At 47.7% G+C, this 27,659-nt stretch overlaps 2 protein-coding genes and 1 non-coding gene across 3 annotated transcripts in view; 1 reads left to right on the plus strand and 2 right to left on the minus strand.

Annotated features, from left to right (window-relative positions):
* Positions 1-3,228: 3,228 nt before the first annotated feature.
* Positions 3,229-3,300, minus strand: TRNAQ-CUG. The gene has a single exon. It is a non-coding gene; the product is annotated as a tRNA-Gln (tRNA).
* A 206-nt stretch (positions 3,301-3,506) lies between these two features.
* RAB11A (RAB11A, member RAS oncogene family) lies at positions 3,507-21,097 on the plus strand. Its single transcript, XM_041418557.1, has 5 exons — positions 3,507-3,661; positions 11,431-11,626; positions 12,514-12,707; positions 13,642-13,722; positions 19,420-21,097. Exons 1-5 carry the CDS (start codon positions 3,622-3,624, stop codon positions 19,557-19,559), a joined length of 651 nt encoding a protein of 216 aa, XP_041274491.1. The 5' UTR covers positions 3,507-3,621; the 3' UTR covers positions 19,560-21,097.
* A 3,959-nt stretch (positions 21,098-25,056) lies between these two features.
* The window catches only part of MEGF11 (multiple EGF like domains 11), a 189,742-nt gene continuing 187,139 nt past the window's right edge, over positions 25,057-27,659 (minus strand). Inside the window, exons 21-22 of the mRNA XM_041418556.1 lie at positions 25,631-25,837; positions 25,057-25,403 (exon numbers count right to left, since the gene is read on the minus strand). Of these exons, the coding sequence (XP_041274490.1) occupies positions 25,243-25,403; positions 25,631-25,837 (368 nt within the window). The 3' untranslated portion in view covers positions 25,057-25,242. The remainder of the gene's footprint in view (positions 25,404-25,630; positions 25,838-27,659) is intronic.

Here is a 27,659-nt window from a genome sequence, read left to right on the forward strand (position 1 = left end):
ACATGTCAAACTGGGGATAGTGCGTGCTAAGAGTACGCTTTTCTCTAATTTAGCAGCTGGATTGGAAAGCTTGAATTATCTCTGCATAATTGCAATGATTAATGGATTGTTAGGAAATTGCAAAGTATTGATTGAATTTTCCCCTTAGGAAATATTTCTCCTCTGATAAAACACAGTTCTGGGGCTTTGCTTTTGTCCTTCCTACTTTCTGCCCTGGGGAAGCCAGGGGCTGCTTTTATCAGGGAAATGGGAATTTGGGTCAACAGCCCTTCAAGGACAATTTTGAATTATTGCGATTTCCAATTCCAAATCTTCTCTGAGCTTTGCAAAGAGATGGATTTACAAAGTGCGAACAGGGATTTCAGAGCCAGAAAAGCTTTTTTTTTTTTTTTTCCCCCCAGGACCAGCAGCAAATACTGGCCATCCCTGTTTCACATTCTGCCGTTTCCATGTCAAATACCACCAGTGTGCTCTGCAAAGACACCCTGGCCTTGTTGTGGGAATGCCACAACCATCAAAGATGGTGGCAAATTTTCCACTTTATTAGGCCAGGATTACTCTGGGGGATCTCAGGAGTTGGTGGGAAGAGTGAAGTGGAGAATGAAGTGAGAATTGGATGCAGGGAGAGCTTGATACACAATGCCTGGGGCTGGGCAGCTGAGAGCTGGGAGCCCTGACACACATCTGCACCTTAATGGTGCTGGGCTCTTTTTGGCAGCTGCTCTGGGAATTTCCAGAACAGACCCATAAATACACAGTTATGAGTGCGACCTCTGCTTCTTTTCTTCGCTAAATTGAACATCCAAGGCCCAGCTGAGTATCGTTCCTTGTCTCTGCTCCAGTTGCTTGGGACGTGCTGCCTCTGCAAATGGTTCTGCCTAAGTTGGGAATTATGAGAGTGTGCTAATTCAAGGTTTGCCATGAATTTAGTGTTCCTGCAAGGATGACACTAATGGCAATTAATGCAGCAGAAATGCCAGTGCTGAGTGACTGTTCTCACATTAAAAGAGCACACAGTCTGTTATTCCAGACCTGACCTCTGCTTTCTGGCTGTGTTTCCTGTGCACGGCAGGTGTCCCAGGCCATCCCATCACTGCAGCAATTCGCTCTGGGAGGGGACACAGGGAAAGAGCAGAGTAGCCCAAACCAGCCTGTGCTGACAGTGACATTTCCTGAAGGTTTGGATATTCTCCTCTGGGGCTTGAACAGCAACGAAATTAACCCAGGACTGAACAAAATATAAGACTTTAATTTCTGGAGCTCCTTCCTACTTCAGTGCTCTCCTCATGTCCTGCTCTGTTGATTCCTGTTTAGACACAGAGCTCTTTCTACTGTTTCAGTTTCCACCATGAAGGATCTAATTTTAAATGATCAATTGCATTTAAACAGGCTTAGCTAGAAGTAATCCCTGCTGCTGCCCAACTCCATAGCAATCTGCACAACTTTTCATGTATTGCTAAAAATCATTGGTAAAAATGCCTTTGCTTTACAATGGCTGAAGTTCAACAAGTGACAGTGCTGCAGCAATGTGGGGACTGTGATTTTTACCTAAGCCAGAAGAGCCACTGTCCTCACCCTGTGCCCTCAACTCTTGCATAGGGTAAGTCAGTTCCAGATGAGGAACATCTGCAGTGTGCTGCAAGAGGAAGTCATGTTTGCACACATGAAACATGTAAATAAAGGGTGTTTCTAGGCTCACAGACACAATCCAAAGAACAAAAAGGAGAACAGCTCTTACAGAAGGATGACTAAAAGTACTTAATCTGTGTTATTTTAAGCCTTTTTAGCACTAACAGCAGTTCTGGAGGATGAAACCAGGTCTGAGAAACATCAAGTGAAAATTAATAGCTTTTTAACAACAAAGTTCAATGGACAAGTGCAAATAGGATATGAGATGGAAACCTGAGCTCTTGAATTATAAATATACCCAGCCTCTACACAGACAAGTATCTGTTATCCATTTGATGTACTACTCAATGCAGAGGATTGAGAAAGGTGGCAGGAGCAGGATGGGCATTTTCAGGCTCAAGATTTTGTGTGTTTTGGGTTTGGCTGCAGATAAAAAGGGTGAATCCAAAGACAGCAGAGATTCCTATAGCCCTCACCACTGCCCTACCCCCTGCGAGGAGCTGGAGGTGCAGGGCACATCAGAGGCTGGCAGCAGGATGTGGGTGAGCCCAGACTGAGCTCCCGATGCTCCTGGGGAGCCTCTGTCCTCCTGTGGAGGGTCACACTGCGGGCACACATCAGGTGTCTTTGTTATGAATGTTTTGTTTTCCCCACTCGGAAGCTCTGAGGCAGCATGAAGTATTTATCTTTAAATGCAGAGGATCACATTCTGGCTCGTTATGGTGCCAGCAGACGGTAACTGATGCACAGCCCTGCTGCTGATGCCCTGGGGTTACTTTCCACACACAGGAATGATGACACAGCCACTGACTGCAGTGATGGCAAACGTGCTGCTGCTGAGGGCAGGCTGGTGGAAAAGAGCAGTTTTAAGGGATTCGGTTTAATCATCTGGACACAAGTGCTATTTTTATCCTCTGTTTATATCTCACCCCTGCACCAGGAGAAGCTGATGAAAAAGTTGGTGTCTCCCATGGCACAGAGGAGACAAGGGGAACTGGACAACCTTTTGGGAAGGAAGAAGCAGGGTGGGCAGGGGTGGCGGTGGGAAAGGGGCCTGTGCTCATGGCCTCTGCATCTCATGAGCTGAAAGAGCTTGTTGGCCTGACTGATACCTGCACCACAAGCTCATAGGCCTCTCTCAGCTCAGTTCACACGAGGGATCTTCTTGGGGGACTTCCCACCAACCAACCCCAAGCTCGGCTGTGCTTGTGGGTGGCTTTGGGGTGAGGCCGGTGCCGGCCCATGGAGGCAGGAGAAGGGCACCCACCCCGTGGTGGGGTTAAGGTTGGTGAGCCCCAGGCAAGATGAGGTGAGATTATCACAGCGTGTGAAGAGGCCCAGGGAGCTTGGAGCATGCCCATCCATCTCTTGGCACAGGACTCCCGGGAGCTCAGTGTGTCCATCCATTGTTTGGGAAGAGGCTTAGAAATCTTGGATGGAGTGTGCCCAGGCACTCTTTGAGCACAGGAGTCCGGGGAGTTCAGTGTGCCCATCCATCGTTTGGGCACAGGGAATAACTCGTGCAGCTCAGAGAACGCCGGGCATCGCTTGGGCACACAAAAGTGAAGAGAAAAAAACCGAAGGTAAGAAAAAAAATTCAGGTTCCACCGAGATTTGAACTCGGATCGCTGGATTCAGAGTCCAGAGTGCTAACCATTACACCATGGAACCGCTCTGCCACCACCCCCTCCCGGCCGCCTCTAGTTCCTTCCAGCAATCCCCCGCCGCAGCACAGCCGCTGCCCACAGGGTGCCGGAGGGGGGGGATCGGTGCTGAGGGGCCGCGGGGCCGGGCGGGACCCCCGCTCGCTTTAGCCCCGGTGAGGGCGCGGCCGCGGCGCTGCCCCGGGCGCGGTCGTGCGGCGGCGCCGCTGCCCCGGAAGCGCCTGTGGGCGGGCGGGCGGAGCGCGGAGGGCGGAAGAGCTGCGGTGGCTGCAGGGAGGGTCCGGCCCCGCTCCGCTCCGCTCCCGGTCCCGCTCCTCCGCCACCCGCCATGGGCACCCGCGACGACGAGTACGATTATCTCTTCAAAGGTGAGGCGGGCAGGGCCCGGCGGGCGGGCGGGAGAGCAGCGGGGCCCGCAGGCGGGGCCGCGGCCGCTCCCTGACGCGGGGCCCGGCGGGTGGGGGAGCGCCCCGGGCATCGCCGGGCCCCGCTCGGGTGTCCCTCCCTCACCCCAAAATGTCAGCTCTGGGCCGGGTTTGGCAGCGGGGATTTGTGTCAGCGCCGGCCCGAGGCTGCCCCGGGCACCGGCTGAGGCGGCGGCCGGTCTGCGAGATGGCGAGCAAAGATCGCCAGGAAGGATGCCCAGGGCTGATAAGGACTCGTCAAGGTTGATAAGAACCCTTTCCAGCTGGTAAATAGAGCTTTCGAGTGGATGAGACATGCTCAGCATTGGTAGATGATGCGCTAATTTAATCAGGTTGTTCGACTTGCTGCCTTCTGTGCTCAGGCGAGGAGTGGAATGTCCCTGCTGCTCCACGCCCAGAGATCTGAAAATCCTCCTGGAATCATGGAATGGTTTGGGTGGGAAGGGCCTTTAAGATCATCGCATTCCACCCCCCGCCACAGGCAGGGACACCTTCCAGTATCCCAGGTTGCTGCAAGCCCTGTCCAGCCTGGCCTTGCTGTGTCCTGGCTCCCACAGGGAAGGGCAGGAATGCCTTGTTTTCCAGGGCTGATGCCCCTCCAGTCTGCGATGCAGTGGCCAGTTGGGTTAAAACCTTCCAGGTTGTTGTTAAATACTCAGTTTTCACTCCCTGCAGAGTAAAACGCCAGCCTGCTGGACAGCTTCACATAGCCTGCTGTGAAATGTGTGTAGAAGTGCTGATGTTTTGAAAGTTCACTATCCAGGTTTTTAAATCCCACTGAAAAAGCAAGCAATGTAGTGTAAAAAGGTAGTTGTTTATTGTGATGTGGTGTTGTAAATTTAAATTTAGGATTACGAACATTGCTTGTTGTGTTGTAATGGTGAGAGACCCTGTGCTTGTCATCATGAAGATAAAGGAAAACACTGATGTTTTTTCCTGTACCTTTAAGCTCCTTTAATAACTTTGAGGAATTAAATTTTTTTTGTTGTTGGCTGTTTTAGCCAACTGCGTGTGGAAAGTGGCATTATTTGTACCTATAAATCAGTCATCTGTACTGCTATGGAAACCAAATCAGGAAGTTCCAGAACAGGCTCTTTTCTCAGCTTGCAGCCCTGGCAAGGACCTTGCTGACCACTGGTTTAATGGCATCAGGCAATGTTATTGTAGGTACTTGTGTGCAGGTTATCAAAGCCATTGAATTACCCTTGTTCATGCACTTCTGTCAGTGGGCTTGTAATTAATGTTTTAGCTGTGAAAGCCTGGGAATATCAGTGACACAGAGTTTATTGGGAGAGCTCCTATCTTTCATTTGGCCTGCTTCCTTCTATAGTTGGGAAAAAATAAAGTTGGAATCCAGTTATAGGGAGAGGTGCAAAGCTGATTTAATTGATTGCCTTTGCTAAAGCTTTTTCTGTTTAGCTTGGTTTATAGAAGCTGTTATGATGCAGGGAATGCTGTGAAAATGCTGTTGTGAAGATAAATGATTTGGGTTTTTCCAGCCTAAAGTGGACTGCAGGAAGTTGATGCAATGCCACTTAACTGGGATTGATGTGGCAGCTGAAATAACACAAAAAATGCAGAATAATAAAACCATGGAAACTTTTGTAACTTCCCAGAGGTGATGGTAGTTCTAAACAACCTGTCACCACTCTGGAATGATCTGGAAATTATTGCAAGTAACTCTGAACTGAATGTCTCCTTGCCAGGCACTGGTCAAAAAGGTGAGGGATAGGTAAATATTTTGGAAAAGAGGACAACGTTAAGTCAGTGTTTGAGACATGAGCATCTTGGGAATTGAGGTGAAATGTAGCCATGACAGACATATCCATTTTGAAAGGGATATTGTGGAATTAAAAAGGTGGAGAAAGGCATCAAAATAATCAGAAGTGAGACCTAATGGATTCATAGCCCTTATACTGAATTGATGTACAGATTGATTAAAATTTAAACAATGAGTGATAAGGGCAAAGAGGGAAAGTATCTCCTGTTTGTCATAATTTCTCTGGATATCTGTAATGCTTCTTTTATTGGGCAGCGGGTGAAAGCAAAAGGACAAAGTCCCTCAGGTGTGTATGCAAATTTTGAAGTGGTGCATTGCCATGCATATTATAAATGGGTTTGAAAGCCTGCACGAATTCATAGAAGCAAGAAAATCTTGTTTGGAGCACGTCAGTGTGACGGTTACAATGGCGAGTCTGAAGGCTTTGCTCATTTGGAGATGCAGGGGCTGGCTGGGGCAGAGATCAGCCTGTCTGTTGTGATGCACATCATGGTTTTTGAACATCACTTATTTGGAGTCAGGCTCTGCGTGTTGGTCTGTCAGGACTCTTCATCCAGCAGGGCATTTCTGGGTTTATGGAGGGACTGCATGGGTAGGTTGGAGGGACTGAGTTCAGGGTTTGACCTGGTTAAAACAATCGTGTGGTGTTCTCTAGTCTGGCTGTCTTTTGCTGCTCCTGGGCTGAGCTGCCACGTTTCTGTTTGCGAGACCTCTGGTTTTGTCCTGTCAGCCCCTGACTGCTGCTGTGTGTTGAAATCTGGCTGACTCTGCTGCTGGGTGTAAACTGAGCCCACCTGTGCTGCTGTACCATAAAATCCAGGGACCTGTTACAAAATACACTTCTCCTGACTGTGTTGCAACACTTCAGGGTATAGGAAGGACTAAGCTTAGCTTGGAAAAAACCAGTTTCTGTTAAATTCTTCTTGTCCAGCTTCCAGTCTTTGTATTCTTCCATATTTCCAGGGTCTGGCTGAGAGCAGTGCTTGCTGTTCCCAGAATGGCCCCTGAGGAAACACAAGGCCTATGAAGTCGAGTTCATAGAAATCTTGCTCTAATTTTAGTAGGAGAAAAATATAATAATGATATAAAGATATTACTTTATTGCTTAATAAATTAAGCCTGGCTTTAGTACAGGAACCTTTTGCTCTTTTTGATCAATGTGCTTGCAATAGATGAGCAGTTGTCAAAGGATCCCTCACTTGCAGAAAAGGTTTTCTGTGGACAAAGCTCAGGATGATTATGTCTGCACCTTGACCATCTGGGACTCTGCATTTGGGGCAGACTCATGTCATGGACCTGACTTGTGATGTTCAGTTTACTGCTAGGAAAAATTCCAGCCTCAGCTCTCTGCTTCTTTGCATCATGTTCGTTTCTCCAACTTCTCCCTTTGATATTGAGGAAATGCACTGAAACTGAACCAGCTTGCTGGTTTGGGGTTTAGAAGACACATTCTTACTTGTGTGTTTAGATAAATGCGTGGCTGCATGACATGTATGGGTTTGACAGTGGTAGAAGCCCTTGGCTTTCACTGCCTCAGATGTGGAGGCACTTTGGTGCTGCAGCAAAGCTGCTGGTGCAGCCATTTACTGCAGAGCTGTTGGGAGGTGTTACTGATTGTATGGGCAGGTAATCCCTGCCCCAAAGGCCTCTGGGGTGCCAGTTTAGTCTTTGAGAAAAAGACTGAATAAAATGGGGCACAGCTGAGGAGGGTGATTAAAATAAGTCATGACCATGTTGGGTTTATAGCCAGCTATGATGTGTAGGATCAAGTCTTTTTTTTACATGCCCTTCGAACTCCAGCTGAAGTGGGCAGGGAGAGGTATTCATCAGCAGGTTCTTCTGGGGATCATGAAGACATGTCCAAGCTTTTTATTGATATGTCTCTTAATAGCAGAGCTCAGTGCAGAGACAAGTTTTAGACATGGTGATTTCCTTGTGCTGGTGTGCTTGTTCTAGATCATGTAATATGTGACTTGTGCAATAGCTTTTGCCCCAGACAACACAAGCTAGTGCTGCTGGATTCTATTTTCAACCTGATCTCATAGTTAATGAGATGATTAAAATATTTTCTGAAAATTTAAACTAAGAGGTTTTACAGAAATAAAAATTGTGTGAGTGAGCTGGAATGTTGGTGAAAAATTAATAACCCCTTCTTGACATAGTTCTCTAAATTGCTTCTCATGCAGCTTAGGAAATTGAGTTCTTATTTTGGTCTTCTACAGAAATAAATCTGGAATTACAGAGTGAAATTTATACAGTACTGTGGACTTGATACTCTTTTTTTTTTCTCTCTTCACTGAATGCTTGTATGCTTGTCTTCAATGTTTGGGGTAGTAAATGCTACAGAAAGTCAAATGCATCGATTGAAAGCATGTGGTTGCAAGTATTGAACTGTCCCACCACTAAATCAGTCACTATACAGTACTGTGGATTTGATACTCTTTTTTTTTCTCTCTTCACTGAATGTTTGTATGCTTGTCTTCAATGTTTGGGGTAGTAAATGCTACAGAAAGTCAAATGCATCGATTGAAAGCATGTGGTTGCAAGTATTGAACTGTCCCACCACTAAATCAGTCACTTTGGGCTGCGAGATTATTTCCATGACTTTCAGATGTGCCAATACAATTTTCCTTGGTTGTGCAGCTTCCTAAGGTGCTGCTCCTGTGAGGGAGGTGGTGCTCCACAGCTGGTTATTGATTAATGTCAGGACTGGGTCTGAACTGGCTAAAACGTTTCCTCCAGACCTTCCTCCTTCCAGTGCTGGTGTAGAAAAGGAATCTGTGGGTGATGCAAGCTGGGTGGGACAGAGGAAGTGGGAGTGTGGCACTGAGAGCTGTGTGCAGATGAGGACTGTGGTCCTCCAGATAAGCTGGGATTTGGGATATAAGGTTTATCCCTGAGGACTTGGACTCTGGTAAAGTAAAAGTTTGCCATCCTAAAGCTGAACAATTAGGTCTGATGACTGGCAGATAGAGCCATCAAGGTGAAATAGCCAGGAGAAATAATTCCAGCTCCAGATGTACCTAACAGAGATGGAACTACAGAAATTCTTGTCTGCATCACAGGGAGATCTGGTTTAGAACAAGGTGTGCAGTTCTCACTGTGCTGAAAAGAATTTGAAAAACTTGTAGGGAAGGTGTTTGGGGAAATGAATGATGTGTTTATATGGAACCATTTGCAAGTTTTTGTATTTAGCAAATACAGCAAAGCCCAGACAAGCTGTGGTTGCTTTCTGTAAATACCCCAGCCTAAACACCACTGGGAGAAGACACTAATAAGCTAATGGAGAATGCTGGCACATGGACACCACCATCAGCTGACCACTAATTCCTTCCGAAAATCAGAAGGCAATTTCTAAACATTAGGAGTGAGTTTCTGGAAAAGAACCCAATGAAAGGGACAATGTGCAGGAAAAATTAACTTTATCATGGCCAGAAACTGTTTGCTTGGGGTGTTTAGTATGGGACTTGGCCATCCAGGGTCATTCCTACTGCATTTCTATGTTAAGAATGTAATGCATGGGAACACTGTGTAGTATAAAATATCAAAACATGGTGGCTTGATAAGGAAAGCCAAACTGAAATTAATAAGACAACCTGAGTGGCTGTTAGAGCTGTTTCAGTTCATAATTTTATTTAAAGAGTGATACTTGCCCAGACTGGCAGAAATGCAGAAGGTGTGAGGAGTCTTAGGCGCCTGCTGACATTCCAAGCTGTCCTCGTGCCTGTGTTCAAGAGGAGCTGCAGTGGCCCAATTAAGTAGAGGAAATAGCTGACTTCAAGGAGGAAGGTATTATTTTCCCCTTATAATTGGGACACATTAATCTGGTGCTGGAAACCATTCAGAACATAAGCAGTGTGGGAATCAGACACGGTAAGGAAAAAAGCCTGGCAGAGGAATTAAAGGGATCCCTCTATTGTTAAATGACTTAAAGGTGGGCTTTGCACTGACCTACAAGAACAGGTTTGAGGGAATATTTAACAGGTATATGATGCATCCTGTTGGGAAAAGAAAATGGTGAATGTGGATTGCTTTTCTTGCTTAGAGAAGCTTCTGGCTACTGCTGGGTGATAGCAGGACTGAGCTGTGCAAAGGGAGCTGTCAGCTTTTCCCTCCTAGGAACTTGTTGTGTGTCCCAGTGAATACAAACATGATGTCATCTAAACCCATGGTCCAAACCTGCCAAAACAGTGTTGAAGAAGTGACTTGCCAGTGGCAGAGGAAAGCTGTGGCTGTTTGCCAGGGGTGGTGATGCAAGTGGTGCCCTGTCCCCTGCACCGGGTTTATCAGGGTGTAGCATCTCTGTGCCAGCAGAGCTGTTGAGCAGTGACCTCGCTCGTAGGAAAGCAGACTCCTGTTTGCATTCAGGGCCTTGCCACCCACCTGCACTTGTGATCTTCCTACACAGGAGAGGTTAACAGAGGCTGCTTTCTGCAACCTCTGCTTGGCCGGCTGTGTGCTGAGTCAGCTGGCACGGGCGGCTGGGAAGATGTTTGTTTTGATGAAGTATTCTGCGCAAGGCCGTGCTTGAAGCCAACGTTTCTGCAGTTTTCATTTATGGAGGGAGTTTAAAAGGTGCTGCTCTGCCCTTCCAGTCAGAGCAAAGAATTGCTCTGCATTATTTAAACAGAAGCTGCAGAGGGCTGCAGCAGCAGATGGGAGTGTTTCTGCTGCTGGACTGAGCTCCACAGGGGGTTTGTGTCATTGAGTGTGTTTGGTGCACTCGTTGCTTTGTTGTACCACACAGCATCTTTAATGCTGTGTTGTGGTGTCTTAACAGTTAATGATGTGTGTGACTGAGCAAGTAATTGTTTTTTCTAATTAAACAAAGACACAATGTTTGTTGTCACCTGAGTGTGCACTTTTTTGCTTGGGCTGGTGTTGTTTCACTGCTGAACTTTGTCATTGGCCTTTCTTCCCAAAGATTTTATCTTATTTTTCTTCCCTTTCTTTCACTACTGGTTTGGAACCTTATCATCCTTAAAGCCATAGGATCACCTGACATGACTCTGTGAACACATTTCATCCACTGTTCTGCCTCTGGTACTAAGTTTTAAGTTACAATTAAACTTGCACCTTTCAACTCAGCTTTACAAGATAATGCAGTGAATCCTCGTGATGCTGTTTTTCCTGCAGGAACTGGACTTTGAACCTCCTGTCAGTCTCTTGTCAAGCATAGCTGAATCCTTCCAATTAGTTTGCTTGGCACTGGTGCTGGGATGAGTCAAGCTGAGCCAGGGAATGGTGGATCCAGTTGTGAGGCTCAGTGATCCCCTGGCAGCTTTTTTGGGCAGCTTCAGTCTCCGGCCTGATGTGTGCAGAAGCCACAGCAGCAGTGGGGACTGCAGAAGGGCAGAGAGCTGTGGCTCAGCAAACATTTCAAACTGGCTGGCAGGGTGATGGTGGCCTTGGGGGTTCTTTGGTTTGGTTCTCTTTTCATTCACAAAGTTTTCTGTCCCAAGGGGGGAACCTCTCTTCTGCAAAGGCATGAGGAGTGTAAAGTGAAAGCAGAGTGTTCTGCTTGCCCTGTGTTTTGGACTTCTTCAGCAAAGCAGATTTCAGTTGTGTGGTTGTAGGGTTTGTGTATTTTGGTTTTTAGTTCTAGTATTGTTTAAGGAAATATAACTGGTCACCAGCATTTGCAGTGACAGCCATGTATGTTGTTCCTAAAAGAAGAATGTTGTTCCATGCTGGGCAAAGGAGGCTGAAATATAACCATTGAAAGTCAAGTCTAACATCTGTTCAAAATGCTGGTGAATGGGGCAGCTCTGGTTTTCCAGAAATATTGAGACCTGGACAACAGACCCATGACAAGGATGGTGCTGTCCTTTTCCTTCATGCTTCATTCCTTAAAAGAAATATTTCTTGTGTGTGATTTTCAATGTGTCATCTACACCTGGAGTCTGAGTCTGATATAATTTTTGTCTTGCAGTTGTACTTATTGGGGACTCTGGAGTAGGCAAGAGCAACCTTCTGTCTCGGTTCACTCGCAATGAGTTTAACTTGGAAAGCAAAAGCACCATTGGAGTGGAGTTTGCAACGAGGAGCATCCAGGTGGATGGGAAGACAATAAAGGCTCAGATCTGGGACACAGCGGGGCAGGAGCGATACCGAGCCATAACCTCAGCGTAAGTGCAGCCCGGGTGGCTGAGGACAAGCTTTGGCTGAGGAGGGCGATTTTGGGCCCTTCCAGTTCCTCACCAACTGCAAACAGGGGTGTTAGTGTTTTATTGGGTAATATGCACAGCCTCTGGTGTGGGAAGGTTAAATATTATTCAGCCCAGAAACTCGATCTGGTGTGTTCCTGCACAGACTGATTTCCTTTGCAGTGCTCTCATGACACGTAACTGGGGGCATTTCAAGTTGAGAATGCAAGAGCTTTGAGAGACTAATTTCCATGGAAGTGAATGATAAAGGAATATCAGTGTTCCTGGTCGTTTTATCAGTGGTAACCTTAGAGCTGAAACCTTCCTGTAGCAGCCAGGAAAAACTGCTCGCTTGTGTGCTTGTTTGATTGTTAAAAACCAGCATAGCAAAAGCTGGATTTCAGTAGAGCTGGAGGGAACTGTGGGGTGGGAGAACACAGCCTGTTTCCTTTTGAATGTATTGCTGTGGCTCTCACTTGAAAGGAGCTGTGGCCTTTGCTAAAGGGAGTAGATCACTCTGACATTTTTATGACCCAGTGAGTCACTCTACAGTCTCCTTATCGCTCTGGGCTGTGCCTGTGCTGCACCCACAGTGATGGGTGGGGGAAAATTTTCAGGAGTGGATCAGAGGTGGAAAGAGCCCAGAGTTTCATGTCTGGGATGCAGGGTTTCCCCAGAGCCATGGGGGTTGCCTCGCTCCCACACTCTGAGCTGGCCCTGTGGCGTAACTTCATCCGGCTGGTGTCCTGTCCCACGGCCCTGGGGAACTGCCCTGGGCCCTGTTTGCATGGCTGGCATAGCCAGAGCTGTTCCCCACTGTGGCACAGGCTCCTGTGACCTGACTGTGGCTGGCTGTCCCCTGTGCCCAGGTACTACCGGGGAGCCGTGGGGGCTCTGCTGGTGTACGACATCGCCAAGCACCTCACGTACGAGAACGTGGAGCGGTGGCTGAAGGAGCTGCGGGACCACGCCGACAGCAACATCGTCATCATGCTCGTGGGCAACAAGAGCGACCTGCGCCACCTCAGGGCCGTCCCCACCGACGAGGCCAGGGCCTTTGCAGGTGGGGGGCTCAGGAATTTCCTGCTGCTGGCTGGGGGTCTGCCTGCCTGGCCTGGGGAGGGTGTGGGTAGGAGGTAAAACCTGAGGCTTGTCATGTTCCTGAGTGTCACATGGCACATTCAGTCTGAAAGCAGATCTTGTAGAACGTGCATGTTGTTTCAAGAATCAGCCAGAGGCACCTGAACATCTTAAATCAGATTTATTCTCTTGGCTGGGCACTGTTTGTCTTGCAGAAATTGTGCCTGTGGTTTTAGGTTTGAGTTTCTAGTGTGGTTCGCTTTGCCTTCAGTGTCCCAACTGACCTGCAGCCTTACACAGGTGCCTGTGGCTGAACACTTTCATTAAACTGGCTCTCTGACTTTTGTTATGTAATTAAGGTCTGTGAACAGTAGTTGTAGTTTCTGTAAGCCTTGGTTCAGACCCAGTCTCTTTCATCCAGGAGTGTAGCTGGATTCCTCACATGAAAGTTTGCTGTAGCTCCACTGGGAGAGTTTATGGCCAGTGAGGATCCCTGCCTGCAGCTGGAGGAGTGTCATTCCCCCTGCTGCTCTGTTCCTGTTAAATAAACTGCTGTGATATATTAACAGGTGGGAGGTGGAGAAACTTGATGAGGTTGAAGAAAATTCAGAATTTTTCTCACACAAAGAAACTGCAACAGATTCTCCCTTTCAGTGATGCAGGAAAATGTGCCTTAAAGTAACACAGCACTGGGCTGGTACCTGTGCTTGGGAGTGGGTGTAAATTCTAGTGTTGGTGTTGGGTGGTGTCACTTTCTCATCACTTAAGGGGGAAAACCCCACAACTTGTTTTCCTTTCTCTTGATACCTGGGTGTCTCATCAGGAACACTACAAATATTATCTGGTACAGAAGCTTTTCCAGATGGGAAACAGGTATGTGCTGTACCTCTCTAATTATAGTATTTCTGTCCACACAGAGAAGAATGGTTTGTCATTTATTGAGACGTCTGCTTTAGACTCTACAAATGTGGAAGCAGCTTTCCAGACTATTCTGACAGGTGAGTCATGCAGGGCTTTGTGCTTCAAGGGGGAAGGGCAGAATGCTGCTCAGATATGATGCAAATAGGCATTTCTTTGCCTATGAAGTGTTTAAAATGTTGCTATTAAATCATTCTTCATTAGCCATAAGATTTGGAGTCCAGTTTCAAAATGTCACAGTTGAAAGGCCAGCCTTGAACTGGGGAATGAATCCTTGTTCACTTTGATCTGCCCCGGGTTTCTTGTCAGCCTGGTTTGTGTTTCAGTTTCCATCTCCCATTACAGGGAGTGCCCACGGGAGGGAATTGTCTCATGCTGGCAGCAAGTGAGAGCAGCCATTGTTTATCAAGGAGAAGTCAGTCCACTTTGTTTCCACCTTTAATGGTGACCACAGCAGTTGCCAAGGAAAAAGGGATGAAAGAGCAGAGATTCTTCCTTTGAGACACACTGACTCCTGAGCTGCAGGAGTTGCTGTTGTTGCATTTAATAGTCCTGCCTGGACTTTTGGCCTGTGTAACATGTGACAGCAGTCAGTGCTGCATTTTTATGCTCTGTGGATAAAGTACTTCCTTTTTGTTTAAAGCCTTGTTTAGGTAGGCAAAACTTGTTAAAGCTGAGACACTCAGTTTGGAGAACCTTAACTTAACCCTGACTTGTAAAGGTGGGGTAGGAATTCACAAATTGGTATGGAAGTCACTCACTGTCATGAGGCTTCTGCATCTCTGAGCAGCCAGGGCACAGTGGGACACTGTGGCCTCTGGTTTTGGAGTTTTCATAATTCTCAGCTTTGGCAAATGCTCTAGTCTGAGTTTTCAAAACATCTGAGACACTCCTCTGCTTGCTGTGTCTCTGTTCTCGTGTGCCAGGCAGTCTCTTGTTTTCTCCAGCTGCCTCCAACATGTTTTCCAGTAGCAAATTTAAAGTCCCTCCTTCCCAGTGTAGCATGTGCCAGGCTACGTGATGTGCTTGGCATGAGCAGTGGCCCCACTTCCAAACTGTCTGTAAATCAGATCTGGTTGCTGTGACATTGACACCAGCTAGTTCTGAACTTCTCCTCTTTGGCACCTAATTTAGACATTCCTTTAAAAACACACCAGAAAGGTCCTGGTAGCTGTACTGGAACATGCATGTGAGCATAGAACTAGGAGGTTATTTACTGTAGTAAAACTATAAATCCTGTATCATTTCTTCAGGTGTTTGAAATGCTTTATGGACAGCCTGCAGTGGAGAGGGGTGTTGGGCTACTGGGGTATTAAGTGCCTGTGTCCATCTGTTTCTTGTTTCAGCCTGTTGTAAGAGGCCTCTGACAGTTCTGACTCTATTGTGTTCTTACCCTGGGGTCCTAAGCAGTAGTGCTCCTGTGCAGATACCAGCCAAAAGTGTGTTTGTGTTAGATGAATAAAGAACTTTGTTTCCTTTTTGATTGAACCACGTGGTTCCCTTTTAACTTCAGTGTAGTCATTGGGTTGTAATTCTAGCATTGCACAAATTTGTTCCAAAAAGAAAGAAGTTCTGTTAGCTCACACATTTGCTCCCTACATGACAAACTGCCATCAGAGGGTGGATGACTAAGGAGTGGCTGAATGCAGAGGTGTTGGGATGCCTGCTGCATTTCCTGTTTTCTTCACATGCCTAAAGGCAGTCCTGTCAAAAATGCACATGAATTTGGGCATAGATTTTTCAGGAGAAAGACATTGCTCACTTGTCAGTCCCAAAACCTGAGACTTTCTTTATGCCCACATCCTTGGTAGCCCTTCTCAGGAGCACCTCAACTTTGAGGTCAGATTTGGCCAGATGTGCTGTGTGTTGTGTAGAACAAGCCTTGCTGCTCCCACTTTCTGTTCGCAGAGGCTTGGGCTCTCAGATGCAGGTTAGTTAATTAACTGTCATACACCAGCACTAATAAAACAACATCAGATAAATCAGGCAGTGTTTATTCTCTCCCGAGGTGGCTGTCATGGCTGCATAGTCTGATCACCTCACAGTCCCCATCTGCTGCTGGCCTGTTGTGTTCTGTGACACTGCAGAGGTGAGAAGTTTCCTGTGTGCCCTGGGCTGCCTTCACAGCTGTGGGATGCTCAAAGGATGCACTGCTGCTGCTATGGGAAGCACCCACCTCTAGGGCAGGGGCTGGGCTTTCTTTATTTCTCCTCACATGCTTCTCACAGTACTTTTTATTCCAGAAATGAATTTGGATTCTAATCTGTGGAGGTTTGATTTTTTTTCTGGTTTATATATATTTTAATATGTCTGTAAGCAGAGCTGTCTGTAATGGGTGAACAGGTGATAAAACTTGCTCATGGTGGGCTCTGACAGATTCTTGAGGCTGTTGCTTTTCCATGGATGTCAGTGTAGCCTGCATGTTGCTGTGACAGAGTTTGGGGTGAAGAGCTCTTGGGTTTGTGAATAGGATCCATGTGATCCTTGTTCAGGAGGGGTCAGTTCAGCTGTGCTGGAAGAAACACTTGTGCTTAGTGGGCATGTGCTCTCTGCAGACAGGGGCTCCTGTTTGGGGGAGATAAAGGTGCAGTGAACAGTGCCTGAGCAGCAGGTTGGCTCCAGCTGGGCTGTGACTGCCATGCTAAGGAGGGCTGTTCTGGAGCTCACTTCACAGCTGGCTTTTTCTCTTAATGACTTGCTTTGGAGGAAAGAGGGGGGCAGTCATCTGAGGAATGTGGTCTTTGGAGTCACCCCGCAGAATCCTGGCTGCTGTGTTTGGCAGGGCTGCCTCCCAGCTCAGTGCCTGTGGGTGGAATGCTGGCTGTCCTTGGGAGCAGGAAGCTGGGGAAGCCAGCAGGCGTTGCCGGTGGCTGCGAGCTGAGCTGGCTGACAGAAGGGGCAGGACGAGCTGCTGCACCAGCCCTGCTGGTATTTGCAGTGCTGGGAGCTGCACCACAGACACCCCAGGCTGCTCAGAGCCTTTCCCCAGCTGCTGGGATCTCTCCTGAACAGGGTGTTGTGACCAAGGTCTGTAGCAACCCCCCTTTCTTTCCAGCCCTTCTGAAGCTGGCCTGGTTGGGACAGGGATGGAGGTTGGTGAAGGTGCTTCCCTTGGAGGTGTAGCAGGGTCCCTGTTAAGCTTATCCACACCTGGATTCTCAGATCAAGCACTTTGGGTAGAAGGCTTTGCCCATGGGAAATATGAGTCCAGTGTCGTTAGCACAGCCTGAGTATGTGATCTGTTGCTACAGGTGGAATAAGGGATAAAAGCTCTTCTTTCTTCTCCCGCATATAGAGGACTTTTAGAGGGGGTGTATCATGCATGTGGTGGGCTTCCTGTCCTGCTGTGGATTCCAGATGAGGTTTTGAGGACCTTTCCCATCTGTGACTTAGAGTAATGGTCCCTATCCAGATTCTTCTGTTCCAGGATGTCTAGACTGCCAGGGCTGATTGTTGTGCACACAAAGCTGCTTTGTATCATCTGGCAAATAAGAGAGACTGGTATTATGATCCCAGCCACCCTGAGCATTCACAGCAGGATAAAGCATCCTTAAAGTAAACTGGAGTCTGCCTCCCTTCCCTGCCTGCCTCTGTGCTGTCTCTGTTCCCACACTGCATTCTGCCGTGGTTTCATCTCTAAGGAATCCCATCACCAAGGAAACAACATCAGAGAATTAACATCAAAAAATCAAGGGATTTCCTCTTTTGTTGCCTCTGTACACCTGAAAATGAATGGAACCCCAGTGTAGGCTGAGCAGCCAAGGCCTGGCCCAGCTCCTCCTGGGCAGCAGTGTCTCCTTTTCCCAGCTCTCACAGTGCAAGGCCTGTCTCTCACAGTTCCCTATTATGCAGTGATGCATTCTGCTAAATGTGCCCTTAATAAGGTCTCATTCAGCTCCTGAGCAGAGCCCAGAGTGCTGTGTCCTCATTAAAAAGAGCACATCTTCATTAGCCCAGAGCTCTCGGGGCAGCAGTTCCGGTGCAGGCTTGGCTGCTGGGCATTCTGCCCCAGTGAGAGCAGGTTTGGGCTGTTCCCCCTCCCCTCCCCTGCCACAGCAGCACAGCCCTGTGTGCTAGGTGTGCAGCTCACCAGGGAAGGACAGGTTTTAGCATTTAGGCTGTGCCTGCACCAAGCTTTGCTCTGCAGAGGAGGAAGAAGCAGCAGGAAGCAGCAAATTTGGGGCTGTTGACAGTGGATTCACTTGCAGGATGCTGGGGAGGTTGTGGAAGTGAGGATCGTAGGAAGATGTTCCCAGAGTCAGGAGCAGATTATCAGTAAGGGAATTGGTGCTGTTAAGATTATTTTTAAGGCTTTGGGGCTGTTTGCTGAAGATCTTTGCTGTCAGATGATGCTGTTACACAGAGGGCCCTGTGTGAGTCTTCTGGCTGGTGGGGTGGAGCCAGTGTGTTTGTCAGGGACGTGTATGAGCTTGTTCAGGAAATTCTCTGTGAAACTGAGAACTGCTGCTGCTGAGGTGCTACCGGAGAATTCCCAGTAACAAAGGTGGCCAGGGGCTTTTCCTGTTGATGGGAACAGGCATTGTTCTGCACTGGGAGTGAACTGGCTGCCAGCCCTGAGCACGAAGCTGCTTCTGAAGGTGCAGAGCAGATTTCTCCAGCTCTGCTCCTCCCACCCCACACTCAGGCTCTGCTGAGCACTGCTACAGGGCCGAGCTGAACCCTGTCTGCACATTCACACACCGGGCTGCAGGTGGCTTTAAGGTCTGGTTTCATGGGTTTCACTTATCTTGTGAGGTTGTTTATGTGTAAGATGGTTGGAAAGAAGAGTAAGCTTGAGAAAGGGTGAAATCAGAAAATCCTTTAACCTGTTCAACTCTTGTTTGGTTGCCTCAATGACCTGATCTGTACCTGACTGCATATGAAAAAGCCATTTTAATGTATAGTTTTTTCCTTCTGAGTTTGAACTGGGGCTTTTTGAAAACCTGAGCTTTAGCAAGCTTTTATTTTTTTTTAATGGTTTTCAAATTCAAATTTGCCAAGTGAGTTCCCCACGTTCTATTTTTGGTGTGCTGTGTTTCCTTTCTGGGGGTGAAGTGCTACACACGCTTTACTCTCTCAGTGCAGCTGAAGCTGCTCTGAGTTTTTGTGCAGCACCATCAGCCATGAAAGCCCCAGGAACACGGCAAGGCTCTTGGTGCAGGTGTTTATCCCATGCTCTCTGGTTCCTCTGTTAAGAATCTCTTCATCTGGAGCCCGTATTTCTCACACAGCACATTTTGTATAGGGTTTCTGTGCTGCTGCAGGGGCTGAATCTCCCCCTTTGGGCCCAAATCAACCTTTTCTGAAGATTTAACACTGCTTGAATATGATAGACGTGATGGGTGTGCTCAGCAAGAAGAAATTGCCCTTGCAGTCCTATCAGGGAGAGAAATCTGGAATGGTTCCCTTTAATCCTGTTTGTGGATACATCAGCAAACATGTGACCTTGTCCCTGGACACCGTCCTTGGAGCTTAAGAACCTTCAGAAGGAATGGATGGGCACATAGTTTCTCATTCATAGCATGGAGATTTGTGAATTCCATCCATTTACTGACTCTTATCTCAAGGAAAGTAAAACAGTTGTTTAAAAAGTAATTTCTGTTGCAGAAATTTATTTTATTTTCTGTATCTAGAAAACACCACAATTGAACCTTGTGTGGAAGCTTCATTGCATTACTTATGTAATTCCAAAGCTATGCCTGGTTTCCCCCAGGTTTAACTCTCTGATGGCATTTTGCTGGTGTGCACATATTGATCAGCTCTTTCTCCTCTTCCAGAGATCTATCGGATTGTTTCCCAGAAGCAGATGTCTGACAGACGTGAGAATGACATGTCCCCAAGCAACAACGTGGTTCCCATCCACGTCCCTCCAACCACTGAAAACAAACCAAAGATGCAGTGCTGTCAGAATATATAAATTGTCCATTCTTTCCTAAAAGGCCGTGTATATTCCCCAGGTCCAAGATTTAAATATATTTGTAATTCTTGTGGTTACATTCTTGTGTTTAGTTACTGCTTATTCCTTCTCCACGAATTTCTCCATGTCTTAAACACTTTGATTTCAGTGTTTATCAATCTCTTACTTGGATGTGGCTGCAGTATTTTCCCAACACCGACCTGTCGGTTTGGGCTCAGTAAATTGTTTGGAACTCAGCTGATCCCTTCCCAACATGATGCCCACTAGTCAGAGCACTGACACCTTTGGAGAGCACTTGAAGACGTTATCCTGCTCCTCACAAAGCAATTACTGTCAGGTTAACGAGGAAAATCTCTCTGGGCAGAATAATCTTTCCTTGTCTTAAGGTGTATTCTGCATCTAAAGCTCGGCGAAGCTCTGAAGTGCAATTTTATTGTAAGTTGTATGTTTTTGGCTACATCTTCAGATTGTCAAGTGAAGTTTTACAGGATATTACAGGGGAGAAAAGAGAATTTCTTGTGAACAAGCAGCAGTTAGCAGCAGTTCTGGCTGCCTGAGTGAGGTGCTGTGGTTTGGCACCTGCTGCAGAGGAGGTTGATGTGAGGCAGAGCTGCTGGGACCCCACGGAGGTGCCCCTTGTGAAGGAAGTGAATGCAGGAGCCATGTCCGTGAGGAAGGGTCACTCCAGCTCTGGAACTTGCAGCATCTTTGTGCTGCTGGAGGCTTGGCCTCCACAGTGCTGGTGGTATCAGGATTTGAGGATGCCTTTTTTTTCTTTCATGGGACACAGACTTGAAGGGTGTTGGCACATATTACATATCACATCTATTAATGCATGCCACATATATTAATAGATACAAGTGCTTGAGTTGATGAATTAATAACTTCCACTACCTGGCCTTAGTTTTCAGTTCTGGTTGATCCAGTATTTTTAAATTATTCCAGTGGTTTGCTGTATGTTCTTCAACAAAACCCTCTGGAGTTTTCTGTCTGGATGTGTTCCTCCTGTGGTCTGCTGCTCCATACCAGTCCTGTCCAATCTGCCTGTTCAGGGATACATGAACTGTGCCTTCTGTCACTCGCTCTGTGCTGTTCCTGAACACGCCTGACACTGGCTTTGGGGGCCACAGCCACTGCAATCCCACAGGATTTAAAGGAACTCTGTTGTGCAAATGCCTGCACTTATTTATACAATTACAGGGAAGTAACTGATTGTAGGGGACGTTTCTCAAACTCTGATATGACCCACTTGGAAGATCCAGATGTGGTTGGCACTTCCAGCTGTGTTCTGTTCCCAACCTTTCTGTCTCGCGGTGCTCATGATGTGTGAGGCACACGGAAGGCATTGCTGTAGTCGGTCACTTCTTGTTTTTTACTCCATTTCTCCTCCTGGTATTAGTTCTGAAGATGCTATTTTGATCTGTTTGTAAATTACTTTGTATTTTATGCATGTACTGTACTTTGATTCATTATTTTTTTAGATTGATTTAAAATATATTCATCCATGATTCTAATAAAGAATTACAGGGGACAACTCACTGTGGTGTTGGGTGCACTTCTTGGGAGAATTGGGATTTGACCTGAAGGTTTTACCTTATGAGCCTCTTGAAAGAGGCAGTGAGAAGACACTGAAGTGGAAGTGTCCCTGGAAAAGGAGCTGAAGGGGTTGTGTAGCACAGTTGCCTTCCCTGGGAGCAGCTCTGAGCTTCCTGGGGCTGCTGCAGTTTGTAGCCAGGGCACTTCGGCAGCTTCAGGAAGCTTTGAAGCTTAGAAAATTCTGTGGGTTCACTCTACTCAAACCTCTGAATAACTTGTACAAACCTGTTTTTTTTCCCCCATGTTGCCACGAGGAAGAAAATCTGGAGGGAGACGAAGTCCTGCCTTCTGCAGCAGATGATGGAAGCTTTGGATCCTGCTGAGGTGTCCTGATGAAAGGTGCCCATGAGCACCAACGGGGCAGCACTGGGGGCCCTGGGGACTGCTCTGAGGGTGAGCTGTGAGCCCAGCCCCTCACTCACTGCAGGAGCTGTTCTTGCAGCACATTCTCTGCCCATACTGGAGCAGATTTTGGAATTAATTGATTTCCTTTGGCAGCCATGTTCTAAATTTGTCAGCTGGAAATGCAGGATGAGTTTCACTCTGCTTCCTTTCCTCATTCCTATACACAGGTGATTTGACTCTGCTGTCACATCAGTCTGGATTTTGTGTGGTTTTAGGCAAAACTCTTCCTCCTGCAGCAGATGGAATTGCAGTGCAGCTGGTGGGAGCACAAACCACTGTGGGAGGCTGAGTACTTCTAAAGCAAACTCCAGTGGGGTGTGTACAGAAAAGGAACTTCCCACCTGGGAAATCCTTTGCCTCCTGTTCTGGGGGTCTGTGCTGTGTTTCCCTAAGGATTGCAGGGACCTGGCTGCAGATCCTGGCCTGGGCTGGGTGACACTCCTGGGACAGGAAGGTGCTTCCGGAGGTGTTTGGGAGAAACAATACAAGTTGTTATTTCATCTGAATGCTTTCCAATGGGGGATTGTCCTGTTCAGCTGCTGATTAATCCTTCTGTTCCATAATTGGCACTACTTGTGTACTGAAGTGTCTCCTCCCTGCTAATGGGAGACAACTGATGGTAACAGACACTGCTTTGGGCCCTGGAAGGAGCTTTCTGAGATTCTGGGAATTCTGTAGAATGCTTCCAAAAGTTTTTTCTGTCATCCACGTGTTTGAAAGCCCCAACTTTTAACAATTATTCAGTGAGCATCAGTGATTCCTGTCTTTGATGGGAGTTGAGGTTCTGACTCTTAAGCAGAAAGGACGTAGAATTGTTCTGATTTAAAGACATTTTTATTAAGCTAGAATTACTTATTCTATAAATTGAGACCTGATGAATTTCTAGCCTTAAATAGCTTATTGAGTGTGGCTTGTCAAATAAGAAGATTACACACTGGGCTTTAGTTAACAAGATTTTTAGAAATATGAAGCACAAATATTGAAAAGCTTCAGCACGTAGCAGTGGCTGCATTGCCTGGAACTCATTAATTCTGAAGGTGTTTCCACTGCAAATCTGTGATTTTTTTCACTGGGCTCCCTGGGAGCTGCTGGGCTGCCTCGTGTCCTGTCCCACGGCTGCTGGGTGACCGTGGGTCACCAAGTGTCCATCCAAAGGCCTGGGAACCTGGGAGAGGCCCAGGCAGTGTCACCACACGTGGTGGGCATGCAGGGGCTCTTCCAGCTGGGATTGAGCATTCCCAGGAGTCTCACTGAGCTCAGACTGCTGAGGAACTGGGAGAAGGGTGTGCAGAGCTGCTTACCTTTGGTTTATTCCAGCTTGGAATGGCAGCACTGGGTTTTCTGAGCCATCCTGTCAGTTCTGTCCTAGCCTGGTGCACGGGGGCTTTTGGCTGAGGGGAGCAGCCCCATCACCTGGAGAGCTTGGATCTGTGCAGGCTGGAAGTTTGGCTCTGCGAATGAGTACGTTGGAGAACTACACATTGAGAGAAATTCAATTTATTTTGTACAAGGTAGGATACCTTTGCACAGTGAACAAATATATTACAAATCTGTCTTGCCTTAAAAAAGTATTGCCATTTTGGTGCCTGTTTCCTAAGCTAACGCTGATATACAAGAAGGTACTTATTTTTGTTTGTTTTGTTGGTTTTTTTTTTTTTTTCCTGTTAAGCTCTATGCACATCATTGCATTTGGTTTCAAAATCCTGCTTTGAAAAAAACCAAACCAAACAACTGAGCACATCTCTGCTCTCTGGAGTCTCATTGCAAACTACAGCAACACACAAACGTGGGTCAGACCAGCAGCTCAGGCTGCTTGTGCTGGGTGCCAAGGTGGGTCTTAACAAGAATATTCCTTATCCAACCGCCTTTCTCTTGGTATTTTTGAGGTAAATCTTTCTATTAATGTACGCAAAATATATTCCTACTGGACCTACAAAATAATTGTTTCCTTACATCTCAAATAAGGCTTTCCTGGAAAACAAAATTGCTATTGCTGATCAGCCATGGCCCCCATGCACACATGCAGCATTCGGGAAACCTCGTGGGCAGGATCCTGCTCTGGGAGCCTGGGGGTGTCCTGGGGGTGTCCAGGCTCAGACTGGGGGTTCAGAGCCAGCCTGACCACCTGGAGAGTCCTGGCTCCAAGGGGAGAGGCCCCCAGGGGCAGAATGCCCAGAGCCAGGGGCTGTGATCCCAGGGGTGAGGGCTGAGCCCATGTGGGGACATGTGGAGACACATCTGGGTCCCACCACGGTGCTCCAAGGATCCAGGAGTATTCCCAGAGCTGGGACCCACCTCCTGCCCCCGAGCTGAGGGCTCCTCTTGCCAGTCCTGAGCCCTGCAGGTCACTCCTGGGATCGTGCTGGGAGCAAACCCACGGGGCTGGTGTCATCCTCCTCTGCTTCCATCAGACTGGCAAATGTGCAACAAAATATTTTTTATATTTAAAAGGCAATCAACTTGCTACTTCCACGTTTGCCTAATAGAATTACATACTTAGAGTCAATACTACTTCATGCTCAAATCTACAAGGAACTAACGGCAAGTACTCTACTTTCTAGGTCAATAGAGATTATAAATTAAAAAAAATATGGTGGCTCAGTCCAAAATTTTACCATGGGTCAGACCCTTGATAATTACTTCACAAACAGCTGCTGAAAAAGAAAACCCAGTTTCAGCTCCATTTAATGACATTTCAGGTAGAATCATCAATGGATAAAGTTGCACTACATGGTAATGCACATCAGATTGAGAGGTGTCATCAGTGGCATGCTGATAGTGAATCATGAGGAGATGGTTTGGGAAGATGGGAGAGAGAAGCCGATGTGGCTCAGCTTTGAGAAAGGAAATGAAACCAGGGCTGGTCTGTGCAAACCCGCAACGTCCCAGGGCAGGAATTGGAGGGGCAGCAGTTTAAACTGCCTGACAGATCTGCTGGATTTAGCTACCAAAAGAGAAGCTGCATAAGGAGAATGAAAGCCTACCTGTGCCAATCAACGTTAAAAGTGTGGTAAGTGAGTGTGAGACTCATTGTGGAAACTCCATTCATTAGCAAAGATCAGGGGATGTTTGGAAAGATTAAAAACTGCACAGAAAGTGTCTGTGTTAATATTCCTCAACTCAAATTCTCTGGTACTGAATACAGAGATGACAATCTCAATGCTAATTACCAAGCATGATCTGCACAGGTTGCACATGGTGATGGCAGTAAATGAGCTTTCCAGACAGTGACATGACAAGTTTCCCTGCTCTCATTCAGAAAAATGTCCATTCCCATGACAAAGATGAAAATAAATTCCAGCGTATTCCTAGTCACCTCATTCCTAACAGTAAAATCTTGCTGCAGTCAGTAGAAATGTACGTCCTGAAGTCCTTCTACTTAGCATGTTTTTGTGGTTTATTTTACAGCAAAGCCAGGGTTAGAACACGCCACGGAGAGTTTTTTCCTGGAGCATGAAGACACCTTCCTGGGGTGATGTGCTCCAGTCCCATGTGGAGGAGGCTCTCGTTAGTTCCAGGTACCCATACAAAAATGTCTTTATAAATAACATCATGCAGCAGCAGTTGGCCCAAGCTGATGTCGTGTTAAGTCCTTGCCAGTCCGCAGGAAAGGAAGGAATGGCTTCTCCTCTGCTTCCTCCCAGTCTGTGTTGGCAGCACAGTGCCAGTGGAGTCCATGCCTCTAGGACTGCTTGTCCCAAGAAGGCCCGTGCGTGGGGCTGTGCCGGACGGGGAGCAGGTCGTAGTGACCAGGAATGTGACTGTTCCTAGGCAGGTCATACGGGTTCTGAAGGTAGCTGGCACTCCGGCTGCGGGCGTCTTGGACTATGCTGACAGTGGGCTCTGGGGGAGCAAGGAGAACTGGGTTGTGGTGACCAGCAGCAGTCCCAAAACTCCTGATCCTCCTGGGTCCCTTCCAACTCAGGACATCCACCACTGTGGCTCAGCTCCCCAAACCGACACACCAGTGCTCAGCCCTTCCCCCTGTGCCACGCCAAGCCCAGGATCCGTGTGCCGGGACAGGGGAAAACCAGCACCTCCACCAACCCCCTGTGCCACCCACTGCTTACCAACTTCGTAGATGTTTTTATTGGCTGTTGATGAAGTTGGCATTTCGGAATACGGGGACTCCCTGTGACCAGGTGATTTCATTTCCACGTAGCTGCTCTCGGAGTGTTTGCAGGTTAAAATGGGGGGGTCTTTGATGGTGGCGTATGGGTTTTCACTGCTGTTCAGGGAACAAGTGCTGGAGCTGCACACAGATTCTTTCATATAATCTGCAAAACAAGAGCGGAGTGGGTGCGTTAGTCATTAGCTTAATTAGGTCAATTACAACTGAGCCTCTGCAGGAAGGCTCGGGGCACAAGGGGGCAGGGGATAAGGAAGATCCTTGAAGCCTCCAGCACAGACACCCGGTGCTTGTGCTCTGGGTGTTCCAGACCATTGCATCCACCACTCACTGGCAGGAAAGAAATGAAAACCTGCTCAGTACTGAAGGTTTTCCTGTGAGAGCTCCTAGCTGCCGTTTACTGCAATATTTAATTTTGAGGTGGCAATCCTTTCCCTCCCTCCCCCTCATTCCTACGGAGCCGTGTTCATCCCGTGGGCAGCGCTCTGCAGGCAGGAGCTGCTCTGGGAGCTGGGCTGCTCAGCCAGCTGCAGGGGCTGCGCTGGAGTGCACGACACTGCCACAGGCTCTGAACTGCACCAGTGCAGCCTCTGCATGTGCAGCTCCTGCCAGTTTTGGGGTTATCCAGCATCCTACAGCTGGGGAATGCTTGGGTTTCCACAGAGGGGGACAAGCCTCCATCTGAGCCTCACTTCTGCTCTGCTTTTTTTCCCCCCTTTGCTGTAGACATCTCCTGCTCCTCTCCCCTGGGCTGGAGAGGAGGTGACAGAGGCACTACTTGGCATGAGAGCTGTGACCACCGGCCTGCCCGCTCGGTGACCCTGGCTGGGATAGACCAGCCTGCTGCAAGGTACAATGCCAGTCTTGCTTTAAAAATAAAAAAAAAAACAATAGAGAATAAATAGGTCTTAACATTGACATTCAAGAACGTGCCATTGCTGCTGTGTGCATCCTGCTGGGCAGTGCCAGTAATTTAGAATTAGAGCGATGCAATGAAAGATGAGGCATTTTCTTGTGCTGGGTTACAGTACAAAGGCAGATCCTGGTATATATGAAATACTCCCGGTGAAATAGGGGGACTTGCAAAATAGCTGCAATCCCAGCTGCCCCCGCTGTCTAGTATGGGAGACAAAAAGAGAAATTCAGGTTAAGAAATAGACAGACAACATGACATCACTTCTCCAAACCTCGGCTCTGAGCCTGCCAGCCCCATCCTGCTCCCTCACGTGCCAGGTTTGCTCCACTGTGAGTGACTGTCCCTCCTTCAGCTCTGGGGTTGTGTCTGTGTCTGTGTGTCCATCACCCCTGGCCTGGTGCCCCTGGTCCTGGTTCAGCCCTGAGGGAGGTGCCAGGTGTTGCCTTTCTGGGCTCTGATTTCAGTGACACCAACAAGTCTGGAGAGCCCTCAGCTCCCAGGGTCAGTGAAAGCAGCTCACTGGGAAGCTCCACTGCACACAAATAGCTGGGACCATCAGGGCTGGGGAGGCTGGCAGAGGCCTGGCACCGGTGCAATGTTTATTTAGTTAGAAAACTTAGAAACTCCTTGTCCGACATCATCCTGGGTGAGACGAGCAGTGCCTTTGCTTCCAAGTGAAACATGCCTGGTTTGGTAGATGACAGGAGATGGGAACCAAAGCAACAGTGACATTCCCTGGCTGTTGGCTGCAGGGTTTGTCCCTGCAGTGTCACCAACCCCAGCCCAATACAAGTGAGTGGAAAACTGCCCCATCCCATCCTTCTACAGAGAGATGGGGCAGCCCTGTGAGACCCAAGGCTTCTGCACATGAGTGAGCTCAATGTTGGCTTTTCCTGTGTATGTGACTTAAATCCAGGTGCCCCAGTCTGGGATCTGTTGGTGTTAGAGGTGAGGAAACCATAGACAGACAAATGAAAGGCTCAGCTCCACCTGCCAGCAGCTTACAGCTCCTGGGGCTACTCCAGGAGATAGAGCTCGTTAGGGGAGCCTGGGC

Source organism: Onychostruthus taczanowskii, unplaced genomic scaffold, assembly GCF_017590055.1.
Source record: "Onychostruthus taczanowskii isolate IOZ18803 unplaced genomic scaffold, ASM1759005v1 scaffold6, whole genome shotgun sequence".
Classification (NCBI taxonomy): domain Eukaryota; kingdom Metazoa; phylum Chordata; class Aves; order Passeriformes; family Passeridae; genus Onychostruthus; species Onychostruthus taczanowskii.